The following is a 21,038-nucleotide window of genomic DNA, read 5'->3' on the forward strand; positions in this document are numbered from 1 at the left end:
GCCACGCCCAGTGAGCTACGATTTTTAGGAGGTCTTGGGGTCTCCCGAGTACCCTGACAGACGCCCCTTATTTCCCTCAGTGGGGACTCCACAAGGGCCTCGGGTCCCTTCTAGGTGTTGCCGCGGACGCGCCCGTGTGTCCAGGGCTCACCCTACGCCCGGCGCCCAGGCCATGTCTCCCGCCATTCCGCCAGCACCAGGCCACTCCCAACTCCCGGGGCCCGAGGGGGACCTGGCCGGGGGCAGCCTCCGTGTACCTGGCAGTCGCGCAGAGGTGAGAACGCGGCCATGTTGCCCCGGGTCGGAGTCCACGGGGAGCTGCGGGCACCCGCGCCTTCCGGGGAGGGGGCGGGGCGGGCGCGGAAGGGGCGGGGCGGGGTGGCCGCGCTCTCCCGCTTGCTCACTGGCGGGTTTCGGACAGACCCGCGGTGGTCCAAGATCCGGGCGCGCCCTGGAGGCCCGGCCGCACTACTCTGTAACGCGACGGGTGCGCGGCCTCCCCTGCCATTGGGCTGCAGGAATCCGGGCCAGGCTGGAGGGGCGCGTTGGTGTGAGCCCCCAGTGCACGCGCCTGCCCCCAAAGGACTGGAGCCCTGGGCAAGAGGGCGGGGACGCGGACCTGGGGATGCGCGCACCGCGGTCCAACCCCCTCCCCTCGCCAGGGCCTTCTCCCTGCAGGGGACCCTCCCGGGGAGGCGGCTGCTGTCAGGGTCCCTTGAGAGCAGGGAGCCCCGGGACAGCGGTCACTTTCAAGATTATGTCGTCGCGGTCGACAGCCACACGCGCGAGCACGGCACACATTCATTTGGCGTTCGGGGCAGGCTTCACTGAGTCGTCCCGCCGCCTCCCATCCTCCCTTCTCAAGGATTTGCCGCGGAAAAATCGCTGTCTCCTGCAGTAGCGGTTTCTTGCTCTGGGCTGGCCCAGCCCGGCCCGGCCCTGCCCTACCCGAACTCTGCCATCAGCCACACACCAGCCCCAGCCTAATGGGCTCCCCTAGTTTAATCTGCCCCCGCCTCAGGGTGCACGAATGAAGGGCGTAGACCAAGTGCAGGGGCAGATCTGGCCTTTATTTAAAATGTTGATATTTTGTTCATCATGGACTTTTTGCATTAGTTTTGATTTTTGAAATATTTCATTGAAATATTTGTTTTATGTGAGAGCTGAAAAGATAAAACTCTTAAAACAGAAGTAAATCTTCATGGCCTTGGATTTAGCAATGGATTCTTAGATGTAACACCAAAAGGACAAGCAACAACAACAAAATAGGTAAGTTGGACTTTGTCAAAATTAAAAACTTTTCTGTATCCAAGGACACTACTCAGGAAACCGAAAAGATTAACACAATGGGAATAAATATTTGTAAATCATATATTGGATAAGCGTCTAGAATCCCGAATATATAAAGAATTCTTGGCCGGGCACAGCGGCTCACGCTTGTAATCCCAGCACTTTGGGAGGCTGAGGCAGGAGGGTCACCTGAAGTCAGGAGTTCAAGACCAGCCTGGCCAACATGGAGAAACTTCATCTCTATTAAAACTACAAAAATACGCCGGGCACGGTGGCTCACGCTTGTAATTTCAGCACTTTGGGAGGCCAAGGTGGGCGGATCACGAGGTCAGGATATCAAGACCATCCTGGCTAACACGGTGAAACCCCGTCTCTACTAAAAATACAAAAAATTAGCTGGGCATAGCGGTGGACACCTGTCATCCTAGATCCTTGGGTGGCTGAGGCAGGAGAATGGCATGAACCTGGGAGGCAGAGCTCGCAGTGAGCCGAGATCGCGCCACTGCACTCCAGCCTGGGCGACATAGCCAGACTCCATCTCAAAAAAAAAAAAAAAAAAAAAAAAAAAAGTACAAAAATAGCCAGGCATGGTGGCGCATGCCTATAATCCCAACACTTGGGTGGCTGAGGCAAGAGAATTGCTTGAACCCGGAAGGTGGAGGTTGGAGTGAGCCGAGATTGTGCCACTGCACTCCAGTCTGGGCAACAGAGCCAGACTCCGTCTCAAAAAAACAAAAAACAAAAAGAATTCTTACAACTCAACAGCGAAATGACAAACAGCCCAAATTTAAAGTGGGCAAATAATTTGAGGTGACAGTTCTCCAAAGAAGACACACTTTTCACCTTTCACAGTGTTTTCAAGGTTCATTCATACTGAAGGCAGGCAGACACAAAAGGTCACACCTGTATGACTGCATTTACATGCATGTCCAGAATAGGCAAGCATTGAGACAGAAAGAGGACTGGTGGTGACCAGGGACTGGGCGGATGGGGCTGGTAACTCACGGAAGCCTTGAACTCCTGGCTCCGGCAATCCTCCTGCCTCAGCCTCCCATAAATGGTTACTTTTATGTGAACTTTACCTCAATAAAAGAGAATTTGTCTTATTTTTTGGTGCCCCTCCACCCTTAAATTTTGCACTTGAGCTGAGTACCTCCCTGCTCCCCCACCTGGTTGGTGAAAGTGAAGATGGCCAATCCTCAAGCCTCTGATATTCCACTCCTGCAAAAACAAGGGGCCCCAAGGAGCCAAGAATAATGGTGGCAAGGAAGCCTTGCAAAGAGCCCAGTGAGGGCCCCAGGCACCTTGCCAGGCACCTCCTCCACGTTACCACAGGGTGGAAGTTGCAGAGGCCAGCAGGGACAATGTCTTTGGAAACCATTGCAGGGATCAGGTATGATGTGACAATTTCCCTTCCCTTCCGCTCACCACTGCTGCGTGGCAGGGCCTTCCTGGGAGCACCTGACCTGTGCTCCTGGAGGCCAGGGACCCAGAAGCTGGTGTCCGCCTGTGGCAGCGGCTCTGAGGGACGAAGGGGTGCAGAAGCTGCGGTGGGGAAGGCCACACTCCCGGCTGGTCAGGAGGAAGGGTGCCCATGCTTCCTCTGGCCTAGGTGTGGTCTTACAGGGGGGAAAGAGAGCAGGAAGCAGGACTTTGCCCAAAAGGGTTGTCTGGGGGGTGGTGGGCTGTCACAGGTGGGCCAAAGATCGCAAACCCTGGGCTGAAGGATGTCTGGGAAGCCCCTAAATGAGAGACCACAGATGAGAGGCCTTCAGTGAGACCCTCAGAGTGGCCCTCTGAAGAGCCTAACACGCCCTCCAGGGAAGGGTCAGTTCTACAGGTGAGTGCAGCCAGACGCCAGCAGCAACACAAGTGTCAGCCAGGTCAGATCTCTCCTCGCCCCCACCCCCTTCCTCTACCACTTCCAGCCTGGCGGCCAGAGGCAGCCTGGGGAGAGGGCAAAGGCCCTGGCTGAGGAGGGGAGAAGTTAATGAGCAATGATGTATTCACTTCACTGTGTATTAGTCAATAGAATTCTGACTAGTACATGGGTTCAACTAGTACATGGGCTGAAGAAAACTTTATTTATTTATTTATTTTTATTTTTTGAGACGGAGTCTCACTCTGTCACCCAGGTTGGAGTACAGTGGTGCAATCGCGGCTCACTGCAACCTCTGCCTCCCAGGTTCAAGCGATTCTCCTGCCTCAGCCTCAGAGTAGCTGGAGTAGAGGCGCATGCCACCACACCCGGCTAATTTTTGTATTTTTAGTAGATGGGTTGTCACCATGTTGGCCAGGCTGGTCTGGAACTCCTGACCTAAGGTGATCCACCCACCTCAGCCTCCCAAAGTGCTAGGATTACAGGCGTAAGCCACCGTGCCCAGCCAAGGAAACTTTATTTTAATCAAACGTGAACCAAGAACTTTTTAGCCAAGGAGTGGGAAAGAACTAGGCTCAGGCAATGCACGTGCCTGAGCAGGGGTTTGTGGGGGGATATATAAATTCTTTTTATTAAAATGTAAGATCTGTTTACCCAACATACTGGTTACAAGAGTGAGAAAACCAGTCCCAGGGTGCTTAGCACCATTATTTGTAATGGAAAAATATAGACAGCAACCTTGACAACCACCAGTAGGAGAACAGATGAACTCTAGTATACAGCCTTAGTAAAATACTCAACAGTCATGAAAATGAATAAACCAAAGCTACATGAATCAATGTGATCTTTATAGCCTGCAGAAGAATATATGCAATATGATGGCATTATGGAAAGTCTAGTAACATGCAAAATAGTGTACTGCTAATAAACTTGTCCCTACGTAATAAAACAATAAAGAAATGCAAGAGAATAAAAACTAGACCTATGTTAATAGTTACTCCTGGGAGGGGGCTGGGGATCCTCCCTTGAAGGATACACTGAGGCTTACAGTCCTATTGGAATTGTTTTATTTCTCTAGCTGGGGTATGGGCATATGAGTAGTCTTTATTCTTTTTTATATCTTTTTGTAAATCTTAGATAGTTTATCATCAGTAAGAAATGCCCTTTGCTCCTCCCATTTCTCCCTGGCTACTGCCACACCATGTCGGCAGAACTTACCCAAAGAATTGTATGTGGTCATCTCCACCTCCCTATCTTCTTCCCATTTCCCCCTCAGTCCACTCCACTCAAACTTTTGCCCCACCACACCACTGACACTGCTCTTGTCCAGGACACCAAAGATGCCCTGTTCCCAAATTCAGTGGCCATTCATCTCTCTAACCTCAGCCACATCGGACATGGCCAGCCACGCCCTCTTTCTTGAAACCCTCTGGCCCTGGCTTCCAGGACTGCCCCCCACCACCTCCCTGCTCTCCTGCCTTACTGCCCTCCTCCTCCAGCTCCTCTCTGGTTGGAGCTTTAAATATAGGACTCCAGGGTCTGTCCGCTTCTCCATAGTGCCTCCTCCCTATGTGACCACTGAGAACCCTAATCTGTCTTCAGTCCTGGCATTTATTCCCCTACCCTAGTCTGCTCTGGCTGCCATTACAAAATACTACAGACTGAGTGGCTTAAACAATTTATTTCTTATGCTCTGGAAGCTGGAATCCAAGATCAGGGTGACAGCACGATCCAGTTCTTGGAGAAGGCCTTCTTCCTGGTTTGCTGACTACTGCCTTTTTATTTATTTATTTATTTATTTATTTATTATTATTATTATTAGAGACAGTGTCTTGCTTTGTCACCAGGCTGGAGTGCAATGGCACGATCTCGGCTCACTGCAACCTCTGCTTTCTGGATTCAAGCCATTCTCCTGCCTCAGCCTCCTGAGTAGCTGAGACTACAGGCGCACACCACCAGGCCCAGCTAATTGTTTGTATTTTTAGTAGAGATGGGGTTTCACCATGTTGGCCAGGATGGTCTTGATCTCTTGCCCTCTTGATCCACCCACCTCGGCCTTCCAAAGTGCTGGGATTACAGGCATGAGCCACTGTGCCTGGCCAGACTGCTGCCTTCTTATGTTTTCACATGGTCTTTGTCTGGCATGTGCATGTGCATGGTGGTAGATGGGGGATGTTTCTCCTCTTCTTATAAGGCTGCTGATATAGTTTGGCTGTGTCCCCACCCAAATCTCATCTTGAATTCCCAGGTATTGTGGGAGGCACCCAGCAGGAGGTAATTGAATCATGGGGGCAGGTCTTTCCCATGCTGTTCCTGTGATTGTGCATAGGTCTCATGAGATCTGATGGTTTTAAAAAGGGGAAGTTTCCCTGCACAAGCTCTCTTCTCTTGTCTGCTGCCATGTGAGACATGCCTTCCACCTTCCACCATGATTGTGAGACCTTCCCAGCCACGTGGAACTATAAGTCCAATAAACCTCTTTCTTTTGTAAACTGCCCAGTCTGGGGAATGTCTTTATCAGCAGTGTGAAAATGGACTAATACACCCACCATAAGTGCCCCACCCTCATGACCTAATTAACTCTAATTATTATACCACCCAAAGGGTACACCTCCAAATACCATCATGTTGGCAATTAGGGCTTCGGTATATGAATTCAGGGGGACACATTCACTCCATGGCACCCCTAAATACCAGACTTGGATCAGAAGGACCAACAGGAAACTGCTGACATGTGACCATGTTTGATCTATCAAAGCAGCAACTTCCTGAGATCACACCTAATAAAGACCTCTTCCTGACAGGCACAGGGAGTCATCCTTGTTTGCTCTTTTTCACTCACATCTGGTGTGCAGGGCCAGTTTCATGGGTGTGCACCTGGGCAGTCACATTCGGTCTCACACATAAAAGGGCCCTGTGCTTGCTTTAATGCTCTGCTGTAGCTGTCCAGATATTCTAAATAACGCTTGAATGAGGAACAATGCATTTTCCATTGGCAGAGGGCCCCCAAAATTACATAGCTGGTCCTTCTGACATCTAATCCATTAACCAGTGCTGTCTTTTCCACACACAAACCCAAACCAAGCCAAGATCAGCTCATGGACACACCAGCTGACCCTCCAACACCCAGGCCTGCCCCTTCCACTTCACTGGGCCCTCCTCATTGGCCTACCTTCTTCCCCTCTTGCTTACCTTCAGTCTGTTCCCCGACAGCAGGGTGATGCTTGCAAGATGGAAATCAGGTCAGGCCCCTTTGCTGCTCAAAACCCTCCAAAGGCTTCCCAGCCCACATGAGACAAAATCCAACCGTGTTAGTTACCATGTCCTACAAGCCCCTGCCTACTTTGTCTTTGGCCATCTCTCCAATTACATTTCCCCCACTCACTATCCACCCCCTAACCCCAGACACACTACTAATCTCTCTCCTGCCTGTCTCAATGCTTTTGCACATACAATTCCCCCTGCTAGTGAGAGGTGACAACGTGGTAGCAGCCCTCGACGCTTCCTTGGCCTCTGCGTCCACTCTGGCAGGGCTTGAGGAACCCTTTAGCCCGCCGCTGCACTATGACAGCCCCTCTCTGGGCCGGCCGACGCCGGAGCCGGCTCCCTCTGCTTGCGGGGAGGTGTGGAGGTGGATGCCGAGCGGTAACCGGTGCTGCGCGCGGCGCTCGCTGGCCAGCGCGAGTTCCGGGTGGGCGCGGGCTCGGCGGGTCCTGCGCTGGGAGCCACCCCCGGGCAGAAGGGCTTAGCACCCGGGCCAGCAGCTGCAGAGGGTGCGCCGTGTCCCCTAGCACTGCCGGCCCGCCCGCGCCACGCTCAAATTCTGGCCGGGCCTCAGCCGCCTCCTAGCGGGGCAGGGCTCGGGACCTGCAGCCGCCATGCCCGAACCCTGCTCGCCGCGCGCCGTGCGCTCTGCGCGGCCCAAGCCTCCCCGATGGGCGCCGCCCCCTGCTCCACGGCGCCAGGTCCCATCGACCGCCCAAGGACTGGGGAATGCTGGCAGGCGGTGCGGGACTGGCAGGCAGCTCCGCCAGCGGCCCTGGTGCGGGATCCACTAGGCGAAGCCAGCTGGGCTCTTGAGTAGGGTGGGGACTTGGAGAACTCTTAGGTCTAGCTGGAGGATTGTATATGCACCAATCAGCACTCTGTGTCTAGCTCAGAGTTCGTGGATGCACCAATCAGCACTCTGTATCTAGCTAATCTAGTGGGAACTTGGAGAACTTTTATGTCTAGCTGGAGAACTGTAAAGGCACCAATCAGCACTTTGTGTCTAGCTTAAGGTTTGTAAATGCACCAATCAGCCCTCTGTGTCTAGCTCAAGGTTTGTAAACATACCAATCAGCACCCTGTCAAAAACGGACCAATCAGCTCTCTGTAAAATGGGCCAATCAGCTCTCTGCAAAGTGGATCAATCAGCAGGATGTGGGTGGGGTCAGATAAGGGAATAAAAGCAGGCTGCCCCAAGCAGCAGCAGCAGCAGCAGCAATTGTGGGGCAACCTGGTTGGGTCAGCTTCCAGGGAAGGGTTGTTCTTTTGCTCTGGGTCCATGTTGCCTTTATGAGCTGTAACACAGTGAAGATCTGCAGCTTCACTCCTGAAGTCAGTGAGACCACAAACAACTCCAAACTAGGAATGAACAACTTTGGATGTGCCACCTTTATGAACTGTAACACTCACTGCGAAGGTCTGCAGCTTTACTCCTGAAGTCAGGGAGACCATGAGCCCACTGGAAGGAATTAACTCTGGATACATCCAAACATCAGAAGGAACAAACTGTGGGACACACCATCTTTAAGAACTGTAACACTCACTGTGAGGGTCTGCGGCTTCATTCTTGAAGTCAGCATAAACCAAGAAACCACCAACTGACCAATTTTGGACACACTAGGAATGCTATTCCTTATCTCTTTTCACAGCTTGCTCCCTCACTTCATGCAGATCTGCGGGCTCAGACAGCATCTCCCCAGAGGCCTATCCTGACTCTCATAGCTCATTCCTATTCCTTATTTCTTACCCTGCCTTACTTTTCTTAATACCACATTTCACAGCTGATCACTCCCACTATAACAGAAAACTCTAAGAACTGGGACTGGGGCCAATGCCTAGAAAAATGTGTAGCATCTAATAGGTGCTAAAGAAATGTATGGAATAGGCTGGGCACAGTAGGCTCACACCTGTAATTCGGCACTTCAGGTGGCTGAGGGGGGAGAGTTACTTGAAGCCAAGAGTTCAAGACCAGCCTGGACAACATAGGGAGACTATCTACCAAAATAAATAAAGTTAGCTGGAAGTAGTGGTGTGTACCTGTAGTCCCAGCTACTCAGGAGGTTGAGGCAGGAGAATCACTTGAGCTCAGGAATTGGCAGCTGCTGCAGTGAGCTGTGATGGTGCCACTGAACTCCAAACTGGGTGATAGAGGAAGACCCTGTCTCAAAAAAAAAAAAAAAAGAAGAAGAAGAGGGGACACTAAGAAAACAAGTAAAGTGGTAGACCTAAATCCAACCATATCAATAATCATGTTAAATGGTGATGGTACAAATACTTCAATTAAAAGGCAGAGATTGACTGGATTAAAAAAAAAAAAAAAAAAAAAACTCTATTACATGTTGCCTACAAAAGACCACTTTAAATATAAAGAAATGAGTAAGTTGAAAGTAAATGAATGAAAAAAAAATATGCCATATAGGCAGTAAGCAAAAGGTTAGTGTGGCTATTTTAACTAATATCAGGTAAATTAGACTCTGAAACAAAGATTACTACCAGAGATAATGAGAGAAATTTCATGCCCAGAGACGGTGGCTTACGCCTGTAATCCCAGCACTTTGGGAGGCTGAGGTGGGTGGATCACTTGAGCTCAGGAGTTCGAGACCAGAGTGAGTAACATGGCAAAACCTCATCTCTACAAAAAATACAAAAATCAGCCAGGCATGGTGGCACACGCCTGTAGTACCAGCTACTTGGGAAACTGAGGTGGATCACCTGAGCCCAGGGAGGTTCAGGCAGCAGTGAGCCGTGACCACATCATTGTATTCCAGCCTGGGCAGCAGAGTGAGACTCTATCTCCAAAAAAACAAAAAACAAAACAACAAAAAGAGAGACATTTCATAATGATAAAAGGAGCAACTCATCAAGAAGACAATCATGAATGTGTATACATTTAATAAACAGAAGGCCAGGTGAGATGGCTCATGTCTGCAAACCCAGTACTTTGGGAGGTGGAGGGGGGATGATATGGTTTGGCTCTGTGTCCCCACCCAGATCTCATCTTAAATAGTACTCCCATAATTCCCATGTGTTGTGTCGGGGGGATTCAGTGGGAGATAACTGAATCATGGGGTTAGTTTTCCCCATATTGTTCTCATGGCAGTAAGTCTCAGAAGATCTGATGGTTTTATCAGGGGTTTCTGCTTTTGCATCTTCCTCATTTTCTCTTGCCACTGCCATGTAAGAAGTGCCTTTCGGCCAGGCGCGGTGGCTCACGCCTGTAATCCCAGCACTTTGGGAGGCCGAGGCAGGCAGATCACAAGGTCAGGAGATCGAGATCATCCTGGCTAACATGGTGAAACCCCGTCTCTACTAAAAATACAAAAAATTAGCTGGGCATGGTGGTCGGTGCCTGTAGTCCCAGCTACTTGGGATGCTGAGGCAGCAGAATGCCGTGAACCTGGGAGGTGGAGCTTGCAGTGAGCTGAGATCACGCCACTGCACTCCAGCCTGGGTAACAGAGCGAGACTCTGTCTCAAAAAAAAAAAAAAAAAAAAAAGAAGTGCCTTTTGCCTCCTGCCATGATTCTGAGGCCTCCCTAGCCATATGGAACTGTAAGTCCAATTAAACATCTTTTTCTTCCCAGTCCTGGGTATGTCTTTATCAGCAGCATGAAAACAGACTAATATAGTAAATTGGTACCATTAGACTGGGGCATTGCAAAAATATACCTGAAAATGTGGAAGTAATTTTGGAACTGGGTAACAGGCAGAGGTTGGAACAGTTTGGAGGGCTCAGAAGAAGACAGGAAAATGTGGGCAAGTTTGGAACTTCCTAGAGACTTGTTGAATGGCTTTGCCCAAAATGCTGATAGTGATATGGACAATAAGGTCCAGGCTGAGGTGGTCTCAGATGGAGATGAGGAACTTGTTGGGAACTGGAGCAAAGGTGACTCTTGTTATGTTTTAGCTAAGAGACTGGCAGCATTTTGCCCCTGCCCTAGAGATTTGTGGGACTTTGAACTTGAGAGAGATGATTTAGGGTATCTAGTGGAAGAAATTTCTAAGCAGCAAAGCATTCAATAAGTGACTTAGGTGCTGTTAAAAGCATTCAGTTTTAAAAGGAAAACAGAGCATAGAAGTTTGAAAAATTTGCATCTTGATAATGTGATAGAAAATTCCATTTTCTGAGAATTCAAACCAGCTGCAAAAATTTGTGTAAGTAACAAGGAGCCAAATGTTAATCCCCAAGACAATGGGGAAAAGGTCTCCAGGGCATGTCAGAGGTCTTCATGGCAGCCCCTCCCATTACAGGCCTGGAGGCCTAGGAGGAAAAAGCGGTTTTGTGGGCTGGGCCCAGGGTCCCCAAGCTGTGTGCAGCCTAGGGACTTGGTGCCCTGTGTATGTCCCAGCTGCTCCAGCTGTGGCTGAAAAAGGCCAATGTAGAGCTCAGGCTATGGCTTCAGATGATGCAAGCCCCAAGCCTTGGAAGCTTCCACGTGGTGTTGAGCCTGCGGTTGCACAGAAGTCAAGAATTGAGGTTTGGGCACCTCTGCCTAGATTTCAGAAGATGTATGGAAACACCTGGATGCCAGGCAGAAGTTTACTGTAGGGGGAGGGTTCTCATGGAGAACCTGTGCTAGGGCAGTGCAGAAGGGAAATGTGGGGTCAGAGCCCCCACACAGAGTCCCTACTGGGGCACTGCCTAGTGGAGCTGTGAGAAGAAGGCCACCGTCCTCCAGACCCCAGAATGGTAGATTCACCAACAGCTTGCACCATGAGTCTAGAAAAGCTGTAGACACTCAACACCAGCCCATAAAGGCAACCACGAGGGAGGCTGTACCCTGCAAAGTCACAGGGGTAGAGCTGCCCAAGACCATGGGAACCTCTTGCATCAGCATGACCTGGATGTGAGATATAAAGTCAAAAGAGGTAATTTTGGAGCTTAGGATTTGACTGCCCCACTGGATTTCGGTCTTGCATGGGCCGTATAGCCCCTTTGTTTTGGCCAATTTCTCCCATTTGGAATGGTTGTATTTACCCAATGTCTGTACCCCATTGTATCTAGGAAATAACTAACTTGTTTTTGATTTTTTTTTTCTTTTTTTTTGAGACAGAGTTTTTATTCTTGTTGCCCAGGCTGGAGTGCAATGGCATGATCTTGACTCACCACAACCTCCACTTCCTGGGTCCAAGCGATTCTCCTGCCTCAGCCTCCCACGTAGCTGGGATTACAGGCATGCACCACCACGCCTGGATAATTTTGTATTTTTAGTAGAGATGGAGTTTCTCCATGTTGGTCAGGCTGGTCTCAAACTCCCAACCTCAGGTGATCCACCCCTCAGCCTCCCAAAGTGCTAAGATTACAGGCGTGAGCCACCGTGCCTGGCCAGTTGCCTTTGATTTTACAGGCTCATAAGCATAAGAGACTTCCTTTGTCTCCGATGGGACTTTGGACTGTGGACTTTTGAGTTACTGTGAAATGAGTTAAGACTTTAGGGGACTGTTGCGAAGGCATGATTGGTTTTGAAATGTGAGATGAGATTTGGCAGGGGTGGAATGATACGGTTTGGCTCTGTGTCCCCACCCAAATCTCATCTTGAATTGTACTCCCATAATTCCCACATGTTGTGGGAGGGACCTGGTGGGAGATAATTGAATCATAGGGGCAGTTTCCCCTATATTGTTTTGTGGCAGTCAATAAGTCTCAGAAGATCTGATGGTTTTATCAGGGGTTTCCACTTTTGTGTCTTCCTCATTTTCTCTTGCCACCGCCATGTAAGAAGTGCCTTTTGTCTCCTGCCATGATTCTGAGGCCTCCCCAGCCATATGGAACTGTAGGTCCAATTAAACCTCTTTTTCTTCCCAGTCTTGGGTATGTCTTTATCAGCAGCATGAAAACGGACTAACACAGGGGAGGGCCAATTAAGACCATGAGTTTGAGACTAGCCTGTGAAATACAGCAAGACACACCATCTCTACAAAAATAAAAAATTTTTAAAAATCAGTCAGGTGTAGTGGTGTAGACCTATAGTCTGGGAGGCTAAGGCAGGAGGATTCCTTGAGTCCAGGAGTTCAAGGTTACAGTGAGCTATGATTGCACCATTGTACTCCAGCCTGGGCAATGGAGCAAGACCCTGTCTCTAAAATCAATCAATCAATCAATCAAGTCCCAAAATATACAGCAAAAATGGAGTTAAAGAATGAGGCCAGGCACAGTGGCTCATGCCTGTAATCCCAGCATTTTGGGATGCCAAGGTGGGTGGATCACTTGAGGTCACGACACTGCACTCCAGCTTGGGTGACAGAGAGACTCCATCTCAAAAAACAAGCAAGCAAACAAACAAAACAAAACAAAAAAAACCCCCAAGCCAACTAGAAAGAAAAGAGCAAAGCAAACCCAAAAAACGAAACCGAAAGTCAGACCTTCCTGTGCACCCAGGGATCTCGCAGTTCCCTCCTGATCTCCCACGCTGTGACTGGCTTTCCCAAGGGTTCCTGCTGAGAAGCCCCTTGTCTGTGGTCTGCACGGGGCTGAACTGCCCTCCTGAGCCATCCTGACCCTCGGCCTGCACACACTTGGGGACGGAGAGGGAAGGGGTACCCGCAAAGCCCCCAGTGCCGACTGACCCCCAGCTCCGAGGTCACAGCTGCTCTCTGGGACTCTCTGTACCTGGGACCCCTCTGTCCGTGGCCTTCGACGCCCGAGACCCCCACTGTCCTCAAGACCCCCACTGTCCCCGCGACCCCCGCGGCAGTTGGGCGCGCCTCGCGGCCTCCACGGCGCCTCCCGGCTTCTCCCGGATCGGCGCCATGAGGCCTGGGCCCGCTCTCCTCCTTCTGGGCCTGGGCCTGGGCCTGGGCCTGGGCCTGAGCCTCGGCCGCCTCCCGCTGCCGCCGGCTCCTCGCGAGGCGCAAGCCGCCGTCCCCGGGGCGCCCGGAGGCCTCCTCCGGGGCGCCCAGGGCCTCGGGGTGCGCGGCGGCCGCGCCCTCCTCAGTTTGCGGCCCAGCGCGGTGCGGGCGGGCGGCGTGGTCCTGAGCGGCCGCGGCAGCCTCTGCTTCCCCCGTGGAGGGGCCAGGTGGCGCTGGTACTGCCTTGTGTTGCGCGTCCTGCTCAGCGCCCAACGCCTGCCCCGGCCCGCCGCGCCCACGCTCGTCGATCTGCAGCTCACGGCGCGCGGCGGTCGCCTCTCCCTGACGTGGTCCGCGCCGCTACCGCGCTGGCCCCGGCGCTTGGCCTGGGCCTTCCGCCTGCGGCTGCTCGGACCCGGCGCCGCCCGCCCGGCCTCCCCCGCGGCCCGCGTCTTCCCGCGCTCCGCCGCGCCAGGCCCGCGGCCCCAACCGGGCTTCGTGGCCCGCACCGAGTGCCCCACAGACGGTCCCGCGCGCCTGATGTTGCAGGCCGTCAACTCGTCCCGCCACAGAGCCGTCGAGTCGTCCGTGTCCTGTCAGATAAACACCTGCGTCATCCAGAGCGTGAGGATCAACACGGACCAGAGGGGCGCCCCCGTGCGCCTGAGCATGAAGGCGGAGGCCACCCTCAACGCCTCGGTGCAGCTGGACTGCCCGGCCGCCCTTGCCATCTCCCAGTACTGGCAGGTGTTCTCAGTACCCGCCGTGGGCGACGCGCCCGACTGGACACAGCCCTTGGATGTGCCCCAGCTCGAGATCAGGAACAGCCCCATGTTCATTCACATCCCCAGCAATTCGTTACAGTGGGGAGTGTATGTGTTTAATTTCACGGTGTCCATCACCACAAGGAACCCCAAGATGCCCGAGGTGAAAGACTCGGACGCCGTCTATGTCTGGATTGTCAGGAGTTCCCTGCAGGCGGTGATGCTTGGCGATGTCAACATAACAGCTAATTTCACAGAGCAGCTGATTCTGGACGGGTCCACATCCTCGGACCCAGATGCGGACAGCCCGTTACAGGGACTCCAGTTCTTTTGGTACTGTACCACAGATCCCAGAAACTACCGTGGGGATCGAATAATCCTGGGGAGCAAGGAAGTCTGTCACCCCGAGCAAGCCAATCTGAAGTGGCCCTGGGCCACGGGCCCTGTACTGACACTTTTGCCAGAAACACTTAAAGGCGACCACGTGTATTTCTTCAGAATGGTGATTCAGAAGGACTCTAGGACAGCTTTTTCTGATAAGAGGGTCCACGTGCTCCAAGGACCAAAAACTATAGCCCACATCACATGTATCGAAAATTGTGAGAGAACCTTCATTGTCTCTGATAGATTTTCTTTGTTTCTAAATTGCACAAATTGTGCAAGCCGTGATTTCTATACATGGTCAATTTTGTCTTCTTCAGGTGGTGAGATGCTATTTGATTGGATGGGGGAAACTGTAACAGGAAGGAATGGTGCTTATCTGTCTATAAAAGCTTTTGCTTTTCAGCATTTTTTGGAAGCTGAGTTTTCCATTTCTCTACATCTAGCAAGTTGGAGTGGAGTTACCTCAGTCTTCAGGCATTCTTTTATTATTAACCATGGCCCTCAAATCGGAGAATGCAAAATTAATCCAGCTAAAGGAATTGCACTTATTACTAAATTTGTTGTACAGTGTAGTAATTTTAGGGATAAGCACGTCCCTCTTACATATAAAATAATTGTTTCTGATTTGCACAGTGTTGGTGAAATAAGTTCAGTAAAAGAGAACACCCTGGGGACCATCCTCTACTTGGGGCCTCAGTCCACATCACCCCCTTCCTTTCTCCCTGTTGGTATGGTGGCTAATCAATATGCCTTGAAGATATATGTCCAAGTCTATGACTCTCTAGGAGCTTTTTCTCAGGTGACTTTGCATGCCACTGCACAAGCTCCCACTGACAAAAATTCATCAAAGACTGTGTTGAATCAGTTACTCAGTTTCACCATGGGACCAAGTTCATTGCTGTCTACTTTGATTCAAAAGCAGGATTTTTTACCTGCAGGTTACTTACTGTATATAGTAGCTTCCGTTTTAAATAACATGAGAACTGAATTACCTCTACAAAATGACAGAGTCAGTCTCCGAAAACACCTCATCGATCAGTCTTTCCTTCTTCCTGTAAGCACTTTGGTAGAAATTGGCCAGGTAGTCATGACTATTACCAAATTAACCCAGAAACCCTCTGAATTCACTTGGGATGCTCAGAAACGTGCCACCATGAGGATATGGCAAGCAAATCAAGCCCTACAAGAGTATCAACAAAAAGATAAACGCTTTCGATCTGAACAAATAGAAATCATGAGCACTGGAATATTAATGAGTTTGTCTAATATTCTTAAGATGACTTCTCACCAAGTGGTTAAAGATCCTTTCTATGTAATAGAATCTTTATCAGACACAATACTGGCTAATAAAGTGCCAGGGAATAAAACCACCTCAATGAGAACCCCCAATTTCAACATGTATGTCAAGAAAGTTGAAAAGTGGGGTGTTACCCAGGTGTTCGGAAATGAGAAACACTGCAGAAATTGTTTTTATCCAACACTCAATGCAAGCAGTGTTCCTGGTCTGTCTGCAAATGCTCCCATTTCCACAATGTTTTGTGATTTCACAAATGACCCCTTTCCTTGGTTAAATGATCAGGAAAACACTTCGGTACAGGTGTTTGGATTCAGAATGACAGGAGTTGCAGATAATGGTAGTGTGGTAGAGATCACACCTGATGTAGCGGAAGTGTACCTCGTCAGGAAAAACTTGACCTTTGCAGCTTTTAATCTCACAGTGGGACCCAACGGAGATGTTGATGGGTCCTCAAAGACGACGACAGGTGGGTTTAGCTTTCAAGTGGACAGCAGAGTGCTTAGGGAGGTGCTGGTCCACATAGTGACAGAAGTGATGGTGCTGTTCACGGTGTTGGTGTACACAGGCAGTCAGATCACTCCCACAGCACTGCTTGCCACCTTCCTGGTGCCTCATGACATCCCTCCAGTTGCCAGCCAGAGTGCCCTGTTTGACCCGGCCTGCAGAGTGAAGAAGGCCCGTGTAGTCTGTCTCCCCGTGTCCCTGCTGCAACTCATAGCTCAGCACAGCCACTCTCCCCACTGTACTGTATCCATAGTTCTGCAGGCACCTCGTTTTGTCATGAAGCCTAATGACAAGCTAGTGAGAATTTCTATTTTCAGCATCCAGTGCTTGGACATGTATGGGATCCAGAGTGAATGGAGAGAGGGTTACTGTGTTCTTGGTGAGAAGACCAGCTGGCATAACGTGCACTGCATCTGCAAGAACATAGTGAGGGCCAGACGACAGCTGGGCATAGTCGGACTCACCAACATTCACCTGCAAACCCACTATGTGATGGCCAAGGTGATTGTGATCCCTAATCCTGTGGATCTACGGTTAAACATCATCAAGAGCCTTCACCGAAACCCTGTGACCTTCTTCACTGTGCTTTTCATTATTCTTTTATACGTGATCCTAGCTTTCTGGGCCTTATACAGGGATGAAATTGACCAGCATCTTCGGGGACATGTGATAGTTCTACCAGATAATGATCCTTATGATAATTTATGCTACTTGGTGACTATTTTTACAGGAAGTCGTTGGGGGTCTGGGACCAGGGCCGATGTCTTTGTGCAACTTAGGGGAACTGTGAGTACAAGTGATGTGCATTGTTTAAGCCATCCACATTTTACAACTCTCTACCGAGGTAGCATCAACACTTTCCTCCTAACGACAAAAAGTGACTTGGGGGACATCCATTCCATCCGTGTGTGGCACAACAACGAGGGTCATTCGCCGAGCTGGTATTTAAGTAGAATCAAAGTGGAAAATCTGTTTAGCAGGCACATTTGGCTGTTCATATGCCAGAAATGGCTTTCTATTGATACCACTTTGGACAGAACATTTCACGTTACCCATCCAGATGAGCCTCTGACCAGAAAAGACTTTTTCTTTATAGATGTGAGTAGTAATCTCCAGAAAAACCACATGTGGTTCTCTATTTTTGCTAGTGTTGTTGCTAAAACATTCAATAGGCTCCAGAGATTGTCCTGTTGTTTAGCAATGTTGCTAAGCTCTCTTCTTTGTAACATTATGTTCTTTAATCTAAATAGACAAGAACAAACTGAGTCAAGAGAGAGGAAGTACATGAGATCAATGATGATAGGAATTGAAAGTGTCTTAATTACAATCCCTGTGCAATTATTAATAACTTTTTTGTTCACCTATTCCCAGAGGAAACCTCAAGCGGATCTAAAGGAGGTATCTCCTCAAAAACATCCTCTAATGTCAGAAGCAAGTGAGCACTGGGAAGAAGGCTTAAGAAAATGGCATGCTTATGAAACTGCTAAGGCACACCCCAGGGAGGTTGCAAAACCTGCATCTAAAGGAAAGCCCAGGCTTCCAAAGGCTTCTCCTAAGGCAACCTCCAAACCCAAGCGCAGGCATAGGAAAGCACAAATCAAGACCCCAGAGACCCCCAGGCCAAATACAAATTCCAGTAACAACATAGAAGACAATCAGGATGTCCACTCCGAAGAGCATCCTTCCCAACAGGATCTCCAGCAGCTTAAGGAAAAACCCCGGATCGTCCTGCCTTGGTGGTGTGTTTATGTTGCATGGTTTTTGGTTTTTGCTACTTCTAGCATATCCTCATTCTTCATCGTATTTTATGGACTGACTTACGGCTATGACAAGTCAATAGAATGGCTCTTTGCATCTTTTTGTTCATTCTGTCAGTCAGTTTTTCTGGTGCAGCCATCTAAAATTATACTCTTGTCAGGCTTCAGAACAAATAAACTCAAGTATTGCAAAAACCTTTTGTGGTCAACCAACTATAAATATACTGAGATCAGCTTGGATGGAATGAGAATGCATCCAGAAGAAATGCAGAGGATACATGACCAGATTGTCCGAATCCGAGGCACGAGGATGTACCAACCCCTTACAGAAGATGAAATCAGAATATTCAAAAGAAAGAAGAGGATCAAGAGAAGAGCACTCCTGTTTCTGAGTTACATTCTAACTCACTTTATCTTTCTAGCCCTTCTGTTGATCCTTATCGCCCTACTACGTCACACTGACAGCTTTTACTATAACCAGTTTATTCGTGATCGGTTCTCTATGGATCTTGCTAATGTGACTAAGCTAGAAGACATCTATAGATGGCTAAACAGCGTGCTGTTACCTTTGTTACACAATGACCTGAATCCAACATTTCTTCCTGAAAGCTCATCTAAAATCCTTGGCCTTCCATTGATGAGGCAAGTGAGAGCAAAATCTAGTGAAAAAATGTGTCTACCTGCCGAAAAGTTTGTGCAAAACAGCATCAGAAGAGAAATTCATTGTCATCCCAAATATGGCATTGACCCAGAAGACACAAAAAACTATTCTGGCTTTTGGAATGAAGTTGATAAGCAGGCTATAGATGAGAGTACCAATGGATTTACTTATAAGCCTCAAGGAAAGCAATGGTTGTATTATTCCTATGGACTACTACACACCTATGGATCTGGAGGATATGCACTCTATTTTTTTCCAAAACAGCAGCAGTTTAATTCCACACTGAGGCTCAAAGAACTTCAGGAAAGCAATTGGCTGGATGAGAAGACATGGGCTGTGGTTTTGGAATTAACGACTTTTAATCCAGATGTAAATCTGTTCTGTAGCATTTCAGTCATATTTGAGGTCTCTCAGTTAGGAGTTGTCAACACAAGCATATCTCTGCACTCTTTTTCACTTGCTGATTTTGACAGAAAAACTTCAGCAGAAATCTACTTGTATGTGGCCATTCTCATTTTTTTCTTAGCCTACATTGTGGATGAGGGTTATATCATTATGCAAGAAAGAGCCTCCTATGTGAGAAGTGTGTATAATTTGCTCAACTTTGCTTTAAAATGCATATTTACTGTGTTGATTGTGCTCTTTCTCAGGAAACATTTCCTGGCCACTGGCATAATTCAGTTTTACTTGTCGAACCCTGAAGACTTCATTCCCTTTCATGCAGTTTCTCAGGTAGATCACATCATGAGGATAATTTTGGGTTTCCTGTTATTTCTGACAATTTTGAAGACCCTCAGGTATTCCAGATTCTTCTACGATGTGCGCCTGGCTCAGAGGGCCATCCAGGCTGCCCTCCCTGGCATCTGCCACATGGCATTTGTTGTGTCCGTGTATTTCTTTGTATATATGGCTTTTGGTTACCTGGTGTTTGGTCAGCATGAATGGAACTACAGTAACTTGGTTCATTCCACTCAGACAGTATTTTCCTATTGTGTCTCAGCTTTCCAGAACACTGAATTTTCCAATAATAGGATTCTGGGGGTCCTGTTCCTCTCATCTTTCATGCTGGTGATGATCTGTGTCTTGATCAACTTATTTCAGGCTGTAATTCTGTCTGCATACGAGGAAATGAAGCAGCCTGTGTATGAGGAGCCATCAGATGAAGTGGAAGCAATGACCTATTTGTGCCGTAAGCTGAGAACCATGTTCAGCTTTCTGACCTCACAATCTAAGGCCAAAGATGAGCCTGAGTTCTTTACTGACATGCTGTATGGGCAGCCAGAGAAGAACAGCCGCCGTTATCTGGGGCTGAAGACCAGAAACATCAACGGGAAGAAAATGGTTTACCTTGTTGTTTGATGGATGATGGTTTCATGAGTCACAAGCAAGTGTTCCCCCAAATGCTGAGTCTGTGGGATTAAGGGAATTAGGGAGCGTCAGTGGCTTAGTCATGCTTTCTATTCATGTCCTTCACAAGGTGCATCCCCTACATTTGGAAGAATCCCCAATCTTGGCCTCTGCTCTTGGGAATGTAAAAGTTGGTGTGGTGTAGCATCTGGGGAGACAGCAGGATCACAGTGTGTGATTCCTGGACTGATTTCCTTTTAGAGGGGAGTTATGTGACTCCCTGTACAAGGGCAACCCTGTTTCTTTGGTGCCTGAAATTTAGCGAAGGCAGAGCCACTGGTTTTGAGAACCAGATTTGAGAGAGGGACCCGGCCAGGGTGGAGCATTTTCTGGTGTTTCTGTGCTTGACCCACGTTGGAAGCCGATGGCCTGTTGTTCCTGACAGAGCCCCAAACTCCTTGGCCTTGCTGGGAGGCCCCTTTGTAGATCAGGGCTGCCAAGCCTCCCCTCCTCTTGGTCCATCTGGGCTTAGGGCCTCATGGGGAGTTCCAGGGCTTGCTTCATGCTTGGGAATAGAGAAGTGGTGCTTCTCATTTATTCTTAAAGCTACCGGTAGTTAAAGTAAAATTCAGTAACATTTTCTGACCAAGACACATGTTTTGTTAAACAACAAAAAGGTGTATGTGGATTCACATTGAAATATGTCTATATGTTGAATATAGCAACATATGCATCTAGGATTTGGGCATTTGGTTATTTATGGTGTGCCAGACTATTTAGGAATAAGGAAAATGTGGTTTATCACTCCAGGGAAACAAGGGACGGTAGCTGTACTATTTTCACTCAGAAGCATGTTCATTTATGTAGATGCCACTAAGCTTTATCAGAATTAAATGTGAGATTTCTTCTTTGAGCCTTGCAGTGATTTCTGTGTGAGGGGCATATACACATATAGCTCCTGCCCTCAAAGTGGAGGCCTAGAAAAGGGGGACAACCAAATGAGATGGGTGGCTGCTTTGTACCCACTTCGGTGTCCCTGTCATCTTCAGCTGCACTGAAATAGCCATACCACACTAGGCCCCTGCAGACACACACAGACT

The 21,038-nt window shown here is 49.1% G+C and overlaps 2 protein-coding genes across 2 annotated transcripts in view; one reads left to right on the plus strand and one right to left on the minus strand.

Annotated features, from left to right (window-relative positions):
• TTC38 (tetratricopeptide repeat domain 38) overlaps positions 1–354 on the minus strand; it is a 29,082-nt gene extending 28,728 nt beyond the window's left edge. The window contains exon 1 of the mRNA XM_038007313.2: positions 258–354. Coding sequence (XP_037863241.2) covers positions 258–290 — 33 coding nt within the window. The 5' untranslated portion in view covers positions 291–354. The remainder of the gene's footprint in view (positions 1–257) is intronic.
• A 2,931-nt stretch (positions 355–3,285) lies between these two features.
• PKDREJ (polycystin family receptor for egg jelly) lies at positions 3,286–20,851 on the plus strand. The gene has a single exon (XM_007976100.3). It carries the CDS (start codon positions 13,186–13,188, stop codon positions 19,948–19,950), a length of 6,765 nt encoding a protein of 2,254 aa, XP_007974291.3. The 5' UTR covers positions 3,286–13,185; the 3' UTR covers positions 19,951–20,851.
• Positions 20,852–21,038: the final 187 nt, after the last annotated feature.

This window comes from Chlorocebus sabaeus, chromosome 19 (genome assembly GCF_047675955.1).
Source record: "Chlorocebus sabaeus isolate Y175 chromosome 19, mChlSab1.0.hap1, whole genome shotgun sequence".
Taxonomy (NCBI): domain Eukaryota; kingdom Metazoa; phylum Chordata; class Mammalia; order Primates; family Cercopithecidae; genus Chlorocebus; species Chlorocebus sabaeus.

Bases quoted from the DNA above. Each gene is read 5' to 3' on its own strand.
- PKDREJ (XM_007976100.3), top strand. From the start codon at position 13,186: ATGAGGCCTGGGCCCGCTCTCCTCCTTCTGGGCCTGGGCCTGGGCCTG.